Source organism: Polypterus senegalus, chromosome 13 (genome assembly GCF_016835505.1).
Source record: "Polypterus senegalus isolate Bchr_013 chromosome 13, ASM1683550v1, whole genome shotgun sequence".
Lineage (NCBI taxonomy): Eukaryota > Metazoa > Chordata > Cladistia > Polypteriformes > Polypteridae > Polypterus > Polypterus senegalus.
This window is the reverse complement of record NC_053166.1, coordinates 77,787,358-77,805,605: the sequence shown is the minus strand read 5'-3', so window position 1 is coordinate 77,805,605 and position 18,248 is coordinate 77,787,358. Positions and strand designations below refer to the sequence as shown.

Below are 18,248 nucleotides of genomic sequence, written 5' to 3'. Positions count from 1 at the left end.
GATCAGTTATTTTGTGCTTTATATTTTCTGAGATATTTTTTCATTTTGACATTATAGGGCCTTTTTTGCTGGTTAATGTCAAAAAAGCCAAATGAAATCAACTGTGATTCAATGTTGTATAACAATAAAATGTGAACATTCCTACAGGGTGAATACTTATTATAGGCATTGTAAAGGAGAGCTAAAATAGGAATCCTCTTTCTCAGGCCTGGAAGACTACTGTGGCTAATTTTCATTTTCTTAATTAAAATCCAAGTATTGCTGCTTATACAGCGTACTTTTAATCACTTCTTATGGTTAAGAAACCTTTAACTCTTAAAAACCTGTATTCACATTTTTGTCACTTTTTACTTAGCCAGGTGATATTTAGCAATTACATGTAACTTGGCCTCATTTGTACCTGTGTGTTCATCATGCCTTATTGGATACATAAAAGCAATTAGGAAGAAAAAAGAGCGAAGGAACAAGAAGTATTAATCAGTACTGGTCCACAAAGTGTTTGATTAATGTTCCCAAAAAAAATCTAAATATACAGCACAATATGAGAAACCATAGACAAGTTAGAAAAAACATAGTAACAAAACTGTTAAATAACATTTTTCAGCAACAGCAAGAACTGGCTTTCAATTCAGAAATTGGTTGTAGCAAAAATCTGTGGCCACTGTTGCCTTCAAGGACAAAGTGCTCCTTATCTAAAACTATCAGCTGCACGTCTTCTAACTTCTGTGTAGCTCTTATTAACTGAAGCCAGTATAGAACAATAATTTTTTTGTATAACCAGTTTTTAAAGTGAAAAAGTGTTTTAACATTGAGCCATTCTTTTCAGTATTAAAGAATTTTTGGCTTTTTTTCATTTTCTCCTGTCAGTTGGGCCCAGCTAATGTGAGGAAAGGGCTGTTTCTTTCCTGAGTGAATTTATATAAACCGAAAATGAACTGTGAATTTCTTAGACTGTAATACTCATTTGCTTGACTTTAGTTGTTTCCAGACAGCATAACCCTTCTATTAAACAAAGGAAATCTCTTTTAGCCTGTTGATTTGTGAACTCCTATGAGCCCTTTCAGCTGCATGCCTAGACCTTACATGGGTTACCACAGCAAATCTTGCAATTTTAAAAAAAACAGGACAGCAAATCAATTACATGGTTAGCTCATTAAACAATACATCAAAAATAAGTCATTTGTTCCACACGTCAGAGTTATACAAATGAGTGGAACTAATGTTTGTCAGAATGTCAAGAGTCTAGTTCACTCCCGTTTAGACTAGAGAGAATAAATTTAATCTTGTTAGTTGTGTAATGTTGTGAGATCAATCTTGTTCTGATGTCAATATGCTACTTTAATCTTTCATGCTAATGAGAACAAAAAGGCTTTCTTGCTGAGGTATAAGAAAACAGTTTTATGCTATATTTATGTGCTATGGGACTTTTTTGAGTTGACATGTGTGATGTCTAACCTTTCTACTTCATTCCATCCATGCATTCATCCATCCATCCATTTTTTTACCATTTATCCAGTCTGGGTTGCAGGAACGGCAGTCTAAGCAAAGATGCCCAGACATAATTTTTCCATTCACCTTCTTCAACTCCTCCAGGGGTTTACTGAGGTGTTCCCAGCCCAGCTAACAGATATAATCTCCCTAGAGTGTCCTATGTCTACCCCAAGGTCTCATCTCCAGTTGCACAACTGGTTCCCAAAACACCTCCGATGGAACATGTCAAACTCAAATGGCTCTTTTCAATGAAGAGAAACAGTGGCTGTACATTGAGCTCCTCCTGGATGTCTGTGCTTCTTACCCTATCTCTAGGGCCCACACACCATGTGAAGAAAGCTCATTTCCACTGCTTGTATCTTCTATCTAGGTCTTTTGAGTTCTACACAAAGCTCATGGCCGTAGGTGAGGGTAGGAACATAGATCAAAAGATATATCAAGAACTTTGCCTTTCAGCTTAGCTGACTTATTTACCACAACCAACTGGTACAATATCTGCATAACTGCTGATGATGCTGTAATCAACCTGTCTATCTCTCGATCCCTGCTTCCCTCACTTGTGAACAAGATTCTGATTTCCTTAAACTCATGTTGTTGAGGTAGTACCTTCTTTCCAACCTGAAGGGGGTACTCCATCCTTTTCCAACTGAAAACCATGACCTCAGACTAGGAGGTAGTGATCCTCATCATGACTGCTATACGCTCAGCTACAGATTGCCCAAGTGCACACCTGAGGTCACCACCCAATTAAGCCAACAGAACCACATTGTCACATAAAGCAGACAGGCAATCCTGAAGTTACCAAACTGTACCACCTACACCCCTTGGCTGTACATGCCTGTAGCATTCTCCTCAGGACACCCCAAAGGTGGTCATGTGCCTTTTCCATGTACACAAAACACATGTACACTCAAGAATCTCCATGATATTGTGGAAGATGGGTTTGTATGTCTCAATGAGCCAAGGACCTATGTTGTCTAGTTAATTGTCCCTGGTAAGGCCACCCAAGAAAACATGGTCCTAGGTGAGGGATCATGCCATGTGCTGTTCATATGACCACTATGAAAATAATTATCAGAGTCCCAGTAACCTTACCTGGAAAAGAAAATCTGTGGCTCTGCCTTGGAGCCAGGCCTGTGGAAGTTAGGGCTGGTTGGCAAATGCTTGGCCGTTGTGGCTTTGCTAATGAGGCCCGGCCAAGCACAGTCCGAATTAGTAACATGAGGCCATTCTCCAGTGGGCCCACCACTTGCAGAAGGAGTAATAAGGTTCTGGTGTATTGTGGTTTGGGTGGCAGTCAAAGGCAAAGTATCTTGGTGAACGCAAACCTGGATGCTGAAACTGATGCACATCACTCATGTTCAAATAAATTTTTGGTTGGTGTTCGGGACAAATGTAAAGTTACTGTTAATTTGATGCTTGGTCCGAACAAAAGGGGTTTATCAATGAGGTTTTATTTTTTCCTGAATGTAAAAAAATAAAAATAAACTCATTAAACATGTATTTGCATTCAAAAATACAAAAATACAATTTCTGGTTAATCTGGTGTTTATTTGTTTTATACTGTTTAACAAGGTGAAAGGTCGCAGCTGTGTTATTCAGATAGCAATTTTCCAAAATTACCCACTTTGAAAGGTACTCATTTTAAATTAACCATGGGGAAACTTGTATTTCCCATCTGTCCTGTTGTATGTTAATATAGTAATATAATATGAAATAATAATATTGTAACGATCTGGGAAAGAAATTGCCACTAGACAGTGTGTTCTAAAATTTAGAATCTAAATAGGTAAAAGAAAAAAAAGAGGGGCGGGCAGAAACACAACTGCCACTCTTAATAAAATAGCCTCTTCAGTGCTGGGGAGGAGGGACTTTTAAAAAAAAACAAAAGGAAAGGAGTGTGTTTTAACTCGTGGGTGGGTTGGGTTTTGCAGTTGAGTGTTTGTCCTGACTTGAGTACATTTGTTTTCAGTTTGTGGAAGTCAGAAGAAAAGTGAATAAAAAGCATTGATTAGTTATTTTTTTGATAATTACCACCATTTGTCTGCGAGTTTCATTTGCCGTCTGGAAAGGGATATTACAATATAATATATAATATAGAAAACTAATGAGGGGTTGAGTTTGGCCTTGTTCAGTTGTGATAAGTCATTTTTAATCTTTTTCTGTAAAAATGAGGCAATATTATATTAACTGGGGTTAAAAAATGAATTGAGTCTAGTTTGTGAATAAAGAGGATAGGCTGCCCTTGTTTTTTTTTATTAAGATACGTTTAACCCTTATCCATGAATGCCATTTTTATAATGTTTCCATGAATGGGGGGTCTTGCAGACCCCCATCTTACAGACCATTTTAAACTGATTAAATCTGCCTAAAAAAGCAATACAATAAATTCAGAATTTTTTATTACCTCTGAAATGAAGTAAATTTGATGTACATTTTTAGTGGTTTGCATGTTACCTTTGTAATAGTAGTGCGTGTTTAGTGTTCACCAAATCATATACTGTAAAATACAGTCATAGTAGCACTAAAACAAGACATCAGTTACACGCCTGATTCGCATACAGAACAGTCACTCAGAATCTGCCTCAACTTCAACTTGTTTGCAGGCCAGACACATAAGGGAACGCTGTGAATGTTCCTGGCAAACCAGAAGTTTGCACTGGGAGCAAGCGGCCTTTATCTTTCTCTCGTTTTCCCTTGGGCACATGTCACAGCGTCGCTTCTTAGCTACATTTGCTGCATCTCCACGGGGCTGTTTCATCATCAATGTTTGTTTCCTCAACACTTGACACAGTGTCACTTCCATCATCATTGTCCTCTTCATTTGAGTTGTCTGATGTATCGAAACCCGCCAACTCTTTCATTATTTCAGCCAGGGTGTCACTTGCATTGAATTTCTTTGTTGGTCGTTGAGTCATTGTTCATAAACACAAAAACTGGACTTGCTCCTCAACAAACTATACACCAGCAATGTCTCAGGCAGGACTAAGAAAATATAAATGAAAGAAAATACAAATTTAAATAGAAAATTCAAATATAAAATATCAAATGAAGCAAAAACGCTTGTACAAAAATGGTAACATTTCCATGAATGGGGGGGACTTACTTGCACTAAGCTATTGAGAAGTGGATTTCGCCACATTTTTCAAGACAAGACAAAATGAAAAGTCAGAAAATTTCATGGCCGTCGTATCACCTTGAAAGGAAAACAATTTGAAAATCTGTGACTGGGGGTCTTGGGGACCCCCTCATTCATGGATTAGGGTTAATTTAAATAATAAAGAGAAAAAACAGCTCTTTTCACTGTGCTGATGTGTTAATGTAGCTTTAGTACTGATCTTTTATCAGGAGTTTTAAGAATATATATTAAGTCTTATAGACTAGTGTTACTCAGTTATAGTGAAGTGAGTTTATTCAGTTATATGAAGTTTTGAAATCTGAGTCTAAAAAATCATATTTTAAAAAAGTAGTGTCTGTGAAGTTTTTAATATTTTTGTTGAATAATAATTTCATTATGAGTACAGTCTCTTCTTCTCATTGAAATGAAACCATAATCGATTATGCAAACCTCATTGATTACAGTTATGAAAATGCTAAAGGCTGTTTATTAATAAACTCAATGGAAACAAACTTGTGAAGATAATCATCAGTATATAAGAGTAATGGAGAATTCTAAAATTATTAATTGCTTTGTGAAAACTGCTTTGAAAGCAGAGTTGGGATGAGTTAGTCATCAGCCCATAAAACAAAGTCTTATGCAGGTTGTTGCAGGCTCACTTTCCTTAGCCAGCAAAATTCAACACACCCAACCATATTCAATGCACAAATTCAAATCATCTATCGTGCATGGTAGGATGAAGCAATGATAAATGTAAGTCTGCTAAAGTGTATCAAGTCACAATGAGAAGTCAAAGTATACTGTATACAGTTAGTGCAAAGTCAAAGCCTTATGTGCTACAGTATATATGCATATAGTAAGGCCTACCTTTATTGAAATGTCATCTTTTGTTGATATAAAGGATAAAATTAAATCATAGCAGATTCTTTGTCATCTTTAATAGAAGTTTGTAACCAACAATATTTAATCAATAAAATCAAATGTATAATTTACAAAAACAAAAATGAAATACAAAAGCACCCAATGTATTGGCTGTTTGTATACCCTTTAGCTATACTTTGAAAACCAAATTTTGCTTAGATATTAGAAATATGCTTGTTAGAAACACAGGAACCTTTTTAAAGTGGAATGAAAGAAGCAGATTTTTAAAAGTCAGAGACATAGTGTTATACCACAAAAACAAAAATGGACTATTTTCAGTAGCATAAAGGCAACTCTCTTTATAAAAACTTGTTTCAGCTTCCTTCCTCCTGTGGATGTTTCTTGCAGTCCTTTGTTAATGTTTTAAATCAATTCTGGGAGGTGATGGTTATTGATGTAACCTTACACCCTTTTTCCTCCACTTACAAAATACTTTTAAAAGTCTATTAGTTGAATACAGTCTTCACGGTAGCCCATTTTGTAAAGAAAAGGATTTATTTTGCTTTTTATAAAGGGTTTACTTGCAGAAGGAGCTGTGTGTACTCTAACACAATGATTAGGATAACATCCAAATATAGATCAGATACCCTGAAACAAGAAAACATTTCACTAGCTAGACTTTGATTACTACTGTAAGACTGTTATGTTGATCATGATTTGTTGTTGATACATTTTTACTCTGTACAAATGACTCAGACCAAGAAGAAGAAGAACATAAAAAGCAATGGCTAGGGTCGTGTTAACTAAATTAATTCAGACTTTGTGTATAAGTGTATGAATGCTTTTGAGTTTACCTTAGCTATTTTTTATTTAATATATGAGAATAGTGTTAATCACATAGGCATGACATATCAACCTGTTGTCTGGAGACAGAAAATACATAATGTACCATATAGTGTGTGTTACATTAAAGTGTCCACAAATATGCACTAAAGAGGAGGACAGAATTGAACAGGTGAAAGAGAGTGACTTTAGTATTGTTTGCTAATAAGCTGACCAAGAACATCTTGTCCAGACATTATAAGGTAAGGTAAGTACTGTATCTGCACTCTAATGAAAGCATGATCAGCTTTGTCCTAGAGTAATATGGTATTATAGCTTATTTGGTCCAGTTAAGGTCTAAAGCTATTTTAGGGATCAGTTAGTCTTATAAAGCTGCAAAAATGTAAGTTTAGTGTTGTACACTACTGAATACACTACTAAATAATGTTATCCAATCTTGCAACAGTCAGCTGTTATAAGGTGAGTTTTTTTGAGGGAAAAGTAGTATTTACAGTGTATGGTATTACAGTGATAAGAGTTAGTGTTTCTGGAGTCATGTACAATATGGAATTTGTTCACAATTTGTATCGGTATACTGCTGCTGGATTGTGTGAATTCGGTTTACGCTGGATTATGTGAATTTCCCCTTGGAATTAATATCTATCTATCTATCTATCTATCTATCTATCTATCTATCTATCTATCTATCTATCTATCTATCTATCTATCTATGAAATATGAGGAGGTGAGATTACTTTGGCCTAACTGCAAATGGGCCATTTAAAGTGTGTGTGTGATTGTGTGTGTGCAACAATGAAAAGAAAAGATTTCTAAACACTTTTGGACAGCTTTGTATAAGAACAAAAATGATTTATTGTATGTAATACAGCATGCTGTGTCCAGTCTTTCCACAAAATCATTAACAATAAATACTCTCTGATTATTTCACATCAATGGTGTGAACTGCTCTGCTGATTTTTATTATCTGGTGAAGACAGTGGACTTTAAATCAGAAAGTTGCCAATTCAGTGTCACCATGGCCACCTGGTCACCTCCACTCCAACTGTAAATTGGACTAATTGGGCTTGAGAATGTTATGTTACTTGTGAGCATATCACATAATACTTCTGTATATGTAAATCACACCGGAGAGATGGTTTGCTGCAGAAAAGTTTTATCTAATGTAAAGTTTGGTTGCTATTATTCATAAACCCATTTTCTGGACTTATTATTTCCATTACTTATGTTACAGCAGCACCATCATCAGAAAGAATATGAAAACTCCAGCCCCATTGTTTTGTTTTGTTTCTATTATTTTGCAAAAATATGATTAATGTATATCATTTGGAATATTGTTTTCTTAATTCTAGAGCTGTGAGGCAGTAACAATAACCAGTGTGCTAACCCTGTCCCAGTCTCTAAGTGGTTTACACATTCTCACTGTATTTTTGCAGTTTAATTCCTCTGTGTGTACCAGTGTACCTTACATATCTCAAAGATGCATGTACAAGATCACTTGGTCCCATAAGACTAACAGTGTGGGCACACTTCCTGCGAGAGGCTCCAGTGCTTAATCAGCCTGAACTGAGTTAAAATGGATAGAAAGAAACATTTTTTGTCTGGTACTTGGAGTGCTTGAAATCTGAAAAGCATGCATATATGCCTGTGCAGAGATTATAACACATTTTAGAATTAACCCTTATGGTACATGTATTTATTTTGTCTAACCTATATGTCTCGTTTTGTCATTTGCAGGTCTGATGGAGATTCTTCCAAACAGGGCAGGTCTGTAAAGCCTTTCTTTGTTTTAAGTTTTTTAAATATTTAGTGCTTCATGCATTGAGTGTACCAGACACAAAATGAGGGTTATGATCTACCTCAAGTCTGTAAAATGATTTCACTGATGTTTAAGTTAGTGTCATATCTCAGAATTACAGTGGTGTGAAAAACTATTTGCCCCCTTCCTGATTTCTTATTCTTTTGCATGTTTGTCACACAAAATGTTTCTGATCATCAAACACATTTAACCATTAGTCAAATATAACACAAGTAAACACAAAATGCAGTTTTTAAATGATGGTTTTTATTATTTAGGGAGAAAAAAAAATCCAAACCTACATGGCCCTGTGTGAAAAAGTAATTGCCCCCTGAACCTAATAACTGTTTGGGCCACCCTTAGCAGCAATAACTGCAATCAAGCGTTTGCGATAACTTGCAATGAGTCTTTACAGCTCTGGAGGAATTTTGGCCCACTCATCTTTGCAGAATTGTTGTAATTCAGCTTTATTTGAGGGTTTTCTAGCATGAACCGCCTTTTTAAGGTCATGCCATAGCATCTCAATTGGATTCAGGTCAGGACTTTGACTAGGCCACTCCAAAGTCTTCATTTTGTTTTCTTCAGCCATTCAGAGGTGGATTTGCTGGTGTGTTTTGGGTCATTGTCCTGTTGTAGCACCCAAGATCGCTTCAGCTTGAGTTGACGAACAGATGGCCGGACATTCTCCTTCAGGATTTTTTGGTAGACAGTAGAATTCATGGTTCCATCTATCACAGCAAGCTTTCCAGGTCCTGAAGCAGCAAAACAACCCCAGACCATCACACTACCACCACCATATTTTACTGTTGGTATGATGTTCTTTTTCTGAAATGCTGTGTTCCTTTTATGACAGATGTAACGGGACATTTACCTTCCAAAAAGTTCAACTTTTGTCTCATCAGTCCACAAGGTATTTTCCCAAAAGTCTTGGCAATCATTGAGATGTTTCTTAGCAAAATTGAGACGAGCCCTAATGTTCTTTTTGCTTAACAGTGGTTTGCGTCTTGGAAATCTGCCATGCAGGCCGTTTTTGCCCAGTCCCTTTCTTATGGTGGAGTCGTGAACACTGACCTTAATTGAGGCAAGTGAGGCCTGCAGTTCTTTAGACATTGTCCTGGGGTCTTTTGTGGCCTCTTGGATGAGTCGTCTCTCCGCTCTTGGGGTAATTTTGGTCGGCCGGCCACTCCTGGGAAGGTTCACCACTGTTCCATGTTTTTGCCATTTGTGGATAATGGCTCTCACTGTGGTTCGCTGGAGTCCAAAAGCTTTAGAAATGGCTTTATAACCTTTACCAGACTGCTAGATCTCAATTACTTTTGTTCTCATTTGTTCCTGAATTTCTTTGGATCTTGGCATGATGTCTAGCTTTTGAGGTGCTTTTGGTCTACTTCTCTGTGTCAGGCAGCTCCTATTTAAGTGATTTCTTGATTGAAACAGGTGTGGCAGTAATCAGGCCTAGGGGTGGCTACGGAAATTGAACTCAGGTGTAATACACCACAGTTAGGTTATTTTTTAACAAGGGGCAATTACTTTTTCACACAGGGCCATGTAGGTTTGGATTTTTTCTCCCTAAATAATAAAAACCATCATTTAAAAACTGCATTTTGTGTTTACTTGTGTTATATTTGACTAATGGTTAAATGTGTTTGATGATCAGAAACATTTTGTGTGACAAACATGCAAAAGAATAAGAAATCAGGAAGGGAGCAAATAGTTTTTCACACCACTTTTTATATGCTTTCACTGCTACCTTCCTACACCCACTCCTTTCTTCTTGATGGTCTGAGTTTCCTGTAATTAATAAAGCCCTTCTATTACATGTGGGAACTTCACATTGGTGACTAATACTAGCTGTCTTTTCACATTGCTTTTAGTTTTGTGCTACTGTTATAATAGTAGTGTTTTTTGGTTTTACATATTTATAGCCAAAACTGCGTATCACTCTTGGTTTTGTTACACACTTGTGTTGATTCAAACTGAGTGGTCCTGATTCACAGGAGACTTTAAAATTGTTTATCTTGCCTGTTTTGTTTATTTGGCAAGTTATTCTTGCTCACTTCAGGAAAACACAATATCCCAGGACCAAATGTTATTCATTTAGTTGAAACTTTAATACCTTTTGCTTCCTGGGGCAATCTTATGATAGTTTGACAATTTTATGTGTTTTTCTTTCTTATATTTATCATACCATCTTCACCTTTATGGCTTGGTTAATATTAAAACTTCTTCATATGCAATTGACTAAAAAGGACTGTCTTCACAAAAGCAATCTCTAGGTTTATTTTCAGAAAGACCTTAATGTTCTTTTAGTATTTTTTTCTTCAGATTTTCTTTCTTTGTTTGAACCCTAATCTTGAAAACTAACTAGTCTGGCCAACATAAAACACAGTGCTGTTGAATTCTCTTATTCATTAATGTTTAATCTGTTTAAGAGGTACAGTAGTACAGAGTCAGCCTGCATCTGTAAAAGGAAATAAAGAAGTAAAACGTAATACCAACTTATAAAACACTAAAAGAAAGTTGGAAGATCAATATTGGAGATGTTGAGCCTCACGTGTAATGAACATGTTGAAGTTTTGACAGTGGATACATATGCCTCTTTTTTTCAGTACAGAATTATCGCTCTTATTTCATGTTATAGATCAAATTTCATTATATTGTATTCTATCATATAGGCCATACTACCTACCATACTACTATAGGCCATATATACTTTCAAGCAGCTGTGTGTGTGTAATGTAATTTATATTTATAACTAATCTTTTTTTATGTAATTGAATTCTTTTTTCCTTTCTTAGTGACATTTATTGATGTAATATTTTACCCATTTCTTTATGCCCCAATTCCAAGTAAATTGTGAAGTTTTAAGACTATTGATATGTTATTTTTTTCTGTGACTGCATGCTGCATGTGATGTCTAGTCTACTCCAGCTTTGTCTCATAGGCTGTAAATACCTCCTCACTCCCTGACCCTAATAGTCCCCTTCTCAGTAGGGTCAGGAAGCTCCACAGGAATTTGGACCCAAGCAGTGTGCTGACATTTAATAATAAGCTGCTGGTGAGGCCAAAGCACAGGAAATAAAAATTGCTCTTTCTAGTCTAATGCATTATGTTCTGAGTATTTAGAAACTGGTGTGTGAGCCTAGAGTCACTTTGCTTTGGTATTCAAATTGTGGCTGCTTGTTTCTACAATGAGTAATTTTAACGCTAGTGAATTCTAGACACTCACTAACCTTAGTGATTATATTTTAAAATAAATCTTCTGCCTAGGTGGCTGAATTGTAGCACTGCCTCCTCATTACTAAAGGGCATTACAGGCATTTACATTTGTTTGTGGTCTGGCAGGATTTGTTTGTTACTTTTGTCTTCCTGATTGACTGTAAAACACATGTTTCTTTAGTTATTCTACAGTCTGTACAAGAAACATGATAGATTAGGATCCATTTATAGCCAGGTTCTGAAATACACATCTATTAATAATAAGGAAGTGTATGTATTATTTCTGATAGGATAGGGCATTTGAAGATGCATTACTGTAAGTTTACATGCTCCATTCAGAGAGGACTGAGCATGTGTTTATATAAGAATAAATCATATTAAATATACTATTCAAATTGCATTTTTAATGACTGTTATGGCACACTATTTCTTCTTGTCCTTCCTTATTTGTACTTAGGTTGGCTAGAATTATCCTTTATTTTTTATGAGGAATTTTATTGCCCAACAGTTCTTGCCAAGTGTATACCATGAATTAATATGCAAAAACATTGTCTGCAGAAGTGCTTAGTCTTGAACAACTGCTGTTCTTTTATAACCTATGCTAAGTTTGTTAACGTTGTGTAGATTTATTTCCAGAAACATGTAATAAAGTAAGTGATTTCAGAAGAAAACAAGCCAAATAAGTGTGTGCCCATGGGAAAGGTTTCTTATTCTGCATTTGCTATGAGCCCATTCATCACTCCATTCAAGTATGGCAGTCAGTTTACAGCTTTTAATAAATCAAATTGTGCAGTGTGATTTATTATTTTGGAATTTACATTCCACACATCAAATAATGTTTTGTATTCTATTATACACACAAGGGTTTACATCAAAAGTTACCCTTCAAATACAAAAAGTCAAGTACTTGAAAGTGACACAATGGAGAATCAAATTGCCACCTTTCCCTGAGGCAGTACAATGAAAGGAGTTCTACTTTTAACTCATATTGAATCCTAACCAGGTTTACACATCTTTGTTTTCTTTCCAAGAATGTACTGATAAATTAAAGAAAACAAGATATCAAATTTTGGCTTAAAATACACCTGAACAATTCTGATTCGTTCCATTTGAAGAAATAGTGCCCTTGTATTTTATCTGTGTACAATAAATGAGCCAACCCCTCTAAGTATTTTACTCTTAAAGCAGTACAGGTCACTGTTCCTGTTGAGCTGGTACAAATAGATGGGTAGAACAGGTAGAAGCTGTGTCTTATGCTGTGTTTGCTTGGCAGTGGTAGCATACAGTGCATCCGGAAAGTATTCACAGCGCATCACTATTTCCACATTTTGTTATGTTACAGCCTTATTCCAAAATGGATTAAATTCATGTTTTTCCTCAGAATTCTACACACAACATCCCATAATGACAACGTGAAAAAAGTTTACTTGAGATTTTTGCAAATTTATTAAAAATAAAAAAATTGAGAAAGCACATGTACATAAGTATTCTCAGCCTTTACATGTGATTTCTCAGTTTTTTCATTTTTAATAAATTTGCAAAAATCTCAAGTAAACTTTTTTCAAATTGTCATTATGGGGTGTTGTGTGTAGAATTCTGAGGAAAAAAATAAATTTAATACATTTTGGAATAAGGCTGTAACATAACAAAATGTGGAAAAAGTGATGCGCTGTGAATACTTTCCAGATGTACTGTATGTTGCTCATTCCTTAAGGTCATAAATTAATGCATAAATAGAGCTCTGATCTTAAGGAAAGGGATTTTATTCCAGAACATCTATCTTAGCACCAAGACAAAGGTGCTAGCAAAAGTAAATAAATATTTTCTTGTAATCATCCACTTAAGCCCCTAAAACAGTGAACCTGAAGTGTATCAGTTACTTTTTTAAGGATGCTAGTGTAAATGCTTTTAAATCAGATCACATCTGACTTTTATGGAGGTGACAAAATATATGATCCTTAGCCTTACTGACTAATATTAGAGAGAGAGAGTTTAGGAGCACACACTGATACAGTGCATTGCCACACCCACCACATGACAAACTAACTCAGGATCCCAGATTGGGACCCGAGTGTAGCCATTCAACAGGTGACACCTCAGCACCACTAATATTAGGGGCTTTAAAATAAGACATTGTCCCAAGGGGTTAACTAATACCACAGGATGTTAAAGCTATATATTTTGTATTGTGGTCAGTTCACTGCCACTTTTATATCTAACACATACTTTGAGGAAAGAAGAGGGTTGAGACTTATTAGTAAAACAAGGAATGCTGTTTGGAGAAAATTAGATGGACAGTGTTGTAAGAGGCTGACTGCTGTTTATTTAATCTCTCCAACATAAAAAATTAATGTACATTAAAGAAAGAATCTCTTAACCAAGTGAATATGTTTGAATTCTTTCTGCATTATTTTATTATCCTTATGTTCTTTTTCATGTTTCAAAGCTGTGAAGTGTTCTGAGACAGCCTACCATAAGTTCTAAATACAGTATATGTTTTATTATTGTTATTATTACATAAAAGTATAAATGTAATTATGTATGCTAGAATAAAAAAAATAGTATTAGGCAATAAATCACAATAGCATTGTGAAAAGTTCAGCATACTGCTTAACAAAAGTGGAAAAGATACAGATATTGGAAGTTTTTTAAATACATCTGCAGAAAGTCTACTTTTTTATCTTTGGGAATGGCAAGTACTCATTTGTCAAATATTTCTTGTTTAATGAGCAGCCATATAATTGAAAATGTTTGCATTCACTGTGCTGTTTTCTTTCTTAAATTAACATTAGGCTATAGGCTTTTATAACACTGATTATTGAAGTAAACGTCTTTTGCAAGTCTGAAAAAAAAACTTCAGCTTAGAACAAATTTGTTTCTAATAAAGCGTAAAGAACAATACTCACAAAATTATAAATTAATACTTTTACTTAAAAAGCCACAAGCTGAGCTGTTCATGGCCTCAAGGCCATGAGGGTGAAAGTCTGTTTTTTCAAGTTTAAGTTTTTAAAGTACACCATCTGCTCAGAGAATCTTGTGTATGTGGATCTTTAAGAAGCTTCAGAGACTCTCTGCCTTTACTTTATCTACTTTAACTGTTTCTGAATCACCAGACAAATTCTTTCCTTATTCTTTGTCAGTAGATGAGCTAGTGTTTTTGTATTTCTTTTCTCATTGAATTTTGTGTATTAACACACTCTACATCATTATATTTTACTTCTTTTCTGTGCAGTGGTCTTGGTATGAATATAAATTATACTGAATTTGTAAAAGATGTGTCCAGTTAAAAGGAGAAATAACTTAGACATCTACAGTATATACAGAAGAATAAGAACCACACAAAGGTAGAACATAAAAGAAATTGATAAACACAACAAAATGATACAGTGTGCATGATGACCACTGTGTCTCGATAAAGCAAGCTGCATGGCAAAAATATCCATACATCTTTCATTATGGAGGCACCTCAGCGTGCCACCCTAATCTAGAACAATCAGTGCCAGTTAATAATAAGTTATTTGCACAAAAGACATGAGGGAGAGATAAATAGTTGGAGAACACATAGTAACAACACAATAATCAGAAAACAAACCCTGCTTTTTCTCTGCTCCACACAGGTTCATGCCACTGTCTGTTCAGTGGCTTGCCTGTCACAATTTCACATGCACAAAACAAACTCCGAGTCCAGTGCACTGTCCTGTTCTCACCTTATTCTGGCCACACTCCCTATTCTATCTTCCATCTCTCACTCCAGATCGAATGAGGTAATGATATTGACACAAGCAGTCCTTGGAATTATGTCTGAGGCTAGGATTTTCACCAGAAGGCACTCGGGCCAGCTGTCTAGAGCTTCCTCTTATTGCTCTAGGTACCCCTGTGTTGTTGAGTTGTAATGCACACTTAAAGAACCAGGAATATTTCATTGGTGAATGTATGGCCTGATGACAAGACATGCAGCAGGACACCAACTCTTCCATGTGTGGGCTCACCACTTTTACCCAGTAGATTGGAGGAACACTTCTAGCCTTATACATGACCCCATAACCTTTTTATTAATTTAAGCAATCTATAAACATATTGGGCACACATGTATCTAATAGCTGCTTACATGCATTAAAATCACCACTCAAATAAATTCTATTTAAAGCATACAGTATCAGGCCAATCCGATATTCCATATTTATGAAGCGAAGATTATGAACTGGGAACTGCACAGACATGACACCTAGGCACTTAGATCTGAGATGGTTATTTTAACTACATGCTTAATCTGTCAATATGACTATGCTTTTGTGTCTGTTTAACAAAGAACTTCACAGATAATTTTCATATCTAAAAAAAGATGTATTTGGTCCCAAGAACCAAACAAACTGATAGGTCAAACATATGGGGGTAGATGTTCTATTTTCCATAGAGGAGGCAAAAAGAGTAAGTGAGACAGGTAGGATAGGACTTGAAACAGATACAGTTTACTCAACCAAATTTATGCACAGTAGATATGATGTAATTTAACTTATTCAAATTTTTTGTGAGTCCAGTGCGGTTTATTTGCGTAAACATCATTTGGTAATAAAAATACCTAAATATGAAATATTTATGTGTATATTCTGTATCCATCCACCCATTATCCAACCTGCTCTATCCTAACTTCTGGGTCATGGGGGTCTGCTGGAGCAAATCCCAGCCAACACAGGGCGCATGGCAGGAAACAGACCCCGGGCAGGGCGCCAGCCCACCGCAGGGACGTTTTTTATTTATATATATATACAGTATATATATATATATATATATATATATATATATATATATATATATATATATATATATTCCCCTTGAGCTTGTGTAAAGGTTTTATTCCCCTTGAGGACAAATTATCTATCTATCTATCTATCTATCTATCTATCTATCTATCTATCTATCTATCTATCTATCTATCTATCTATCTATCTATCTATCGCACTTCACTGTTTTGTACTCTCAGCATTGTTTGAGTGTGTTGCTAGGATGCACTACACTCTTGCTAGGGTTAGTCTCACAGAAGAGACTATGTGCCATGTCATGGGTGCTCAGCTTTCATAAACCCATGCAGCCTTCTTTTCATAGTCTAAGATTCCAGATCCAGCAACCAAACAACTTCAGCATGAGCTGTCAAGGTGGAATGCCTTTTGATTCTTGATTTACAGTAATTCTAATTTTAGCTTATCTAATGGTCTTGTGCATAGATTTTAGGTGGCTTTATACCTTTTGATTATTTTTGTGTCTTGAGTTTTGTGGCAGTATGCCTTCTGATTATTGCATGATTTCAAATCTGTGATATTGGTGACACTTGTTGACTTTAATTTTACACTTCAGTTTTAGCTATAGCTTTTCAGGTCTAAGGATCTCATCATCTAATATCTTAACTGCGTGTGATCATAGTATGGAAGACCATTTGGTTTTCAACTTCTAGCAATTCTTCCCTTGATTTCGTTAACACTTTTGTATCTATTTTTTGATAGCACAACTTTTGACTTTTTTTACTGGCAGTAGAATATCTATTGATTTTGTGTATGGTTTCATGTTCAGATTTTTTGACAGTACGTCTTTTGTAACCGACATCTGGCTGTTTACCTTTTGGCTATGTCAATGGTTTTGTTCTTCAGTTTTTGACAACAGTGTCTGTGATTTTTGACGTCAGCTTTGACAGAAGTTTCCCGACTAAAGAAATATCTCCTGGTCAAGCTACATCACCCCTGCTGGGAACAAGTTGCTCTTTGGCCACCAGGCAGGTGGGTGTTGCCTACACTGCAGTCTCGCAGACTACTTTGGATAAAGCAATTCTCATAACAGTTGGCAAGGAAAATGTACAAAACTTAAATAATATATGTACTGAATTTGGATTATAAAGTATTCATAGTTATAATTTACATTTTCTCAATATGAGCTCTCAAAGGATATTTTAAATGTATATTAAATCCCGATTAACATTAACAGCTGCAACAACATTTTCTGAAACTGCCACAATAATTTTCCATTTTATTAAGAGTTATAGCCACCTATTTTGAGGCCGTATTTGTTTTTTCCCAGTATATTATACAAATTGACTATATTTTTCTCTAACAACATTCTGTCTTATAATTAGGATGAATATGATGTTGTCATCATCTTGGACCATGCAGCTATTTTTCATTAACAAAGATCATTGCACTTCTTTAATACAAATCTCCTTTGCTGATTCAATTCAATAATACAAGCAAACAAAGACTTCATTGAAATCAATTATGTACAAGTTTATATTTTCACACATATCAGCACATTCCCACCCATATCTGCGAGAACACAAAAAAGACAAATTTGTTGGTATCACTCCATGAAAAAATACAAACCCACAGTTATCTCTGAAGTATCTTAAAATTGACAAAACTTATTGGCACCCATCAATGTTCTATATTTAACAAAAATCAGAATTTGCTTTAGAGTTTTGATACAAAAGAATATTTCAAATAATAACACAAATGAAAATAGCATGGGCAAAAATGATGGGACCATTAACCTAATATTTTGTTGCACAACCTTTAGATGCAATCACTGCAAAGACTTCCTATAGCTCTCATTGTGATTTCTAAACCTGTCAACACCCACTCTTCTGTAAACTGCTCCAGTTGTGTGAGATTTGACGGTTTCCTTCTCTAGACTGCATGTTTCAGTTCTTTTCATAGATGTTAGATATGATTTAAATTAGGGCTCATAGAAGGCCCTTTTAGAACAGTCCAATGTTTTGTTCTTATCCATTTTTAAGTGCTTTTAGCTGTGTATTTGGATCATTATCCTGTTGGAGGATTCATGACTTGCAACTGAGACAGAGCTTCCTCACACTGGGCAGTATGTTTCACTGCACAGTGTCTTGATAGTGCTGAGATTTCATTACTCTCTGCACAGACT

The 18,248-nt window shown here is 35.5% G+C and overlaps 1 protein-coding gene across 3 annotated transcripts in view; it reads left to right on the top strand.

The window, feature by feature from the left end:
- Positions 1-18,248, top strand: part of iqsec2b (IQ motif and Sec7 domain ArfGEF 2b) — a 335,147-nt gene that overhangs the window by 115,122 nt on the left and 201,777 nt on the right. For 2 of the 3 annotated variants that reach the window (XM_039774837.1, XM_039774845.1), the window contains exon 2: positions 8,048-8,077. The exons of the other annotated variant lie outside the window; for it this stretch is intronic. In XM_039774837.1, coding sequence (XP_039630771.1) covers positions 8,048-8,077 — 30 coding nt within the window. The remainder of the gene's footprint in view (positions 1-8,047; positions 8,078-18,248) is intronic. 3 annotated transcript variants of the gene reach the window in all.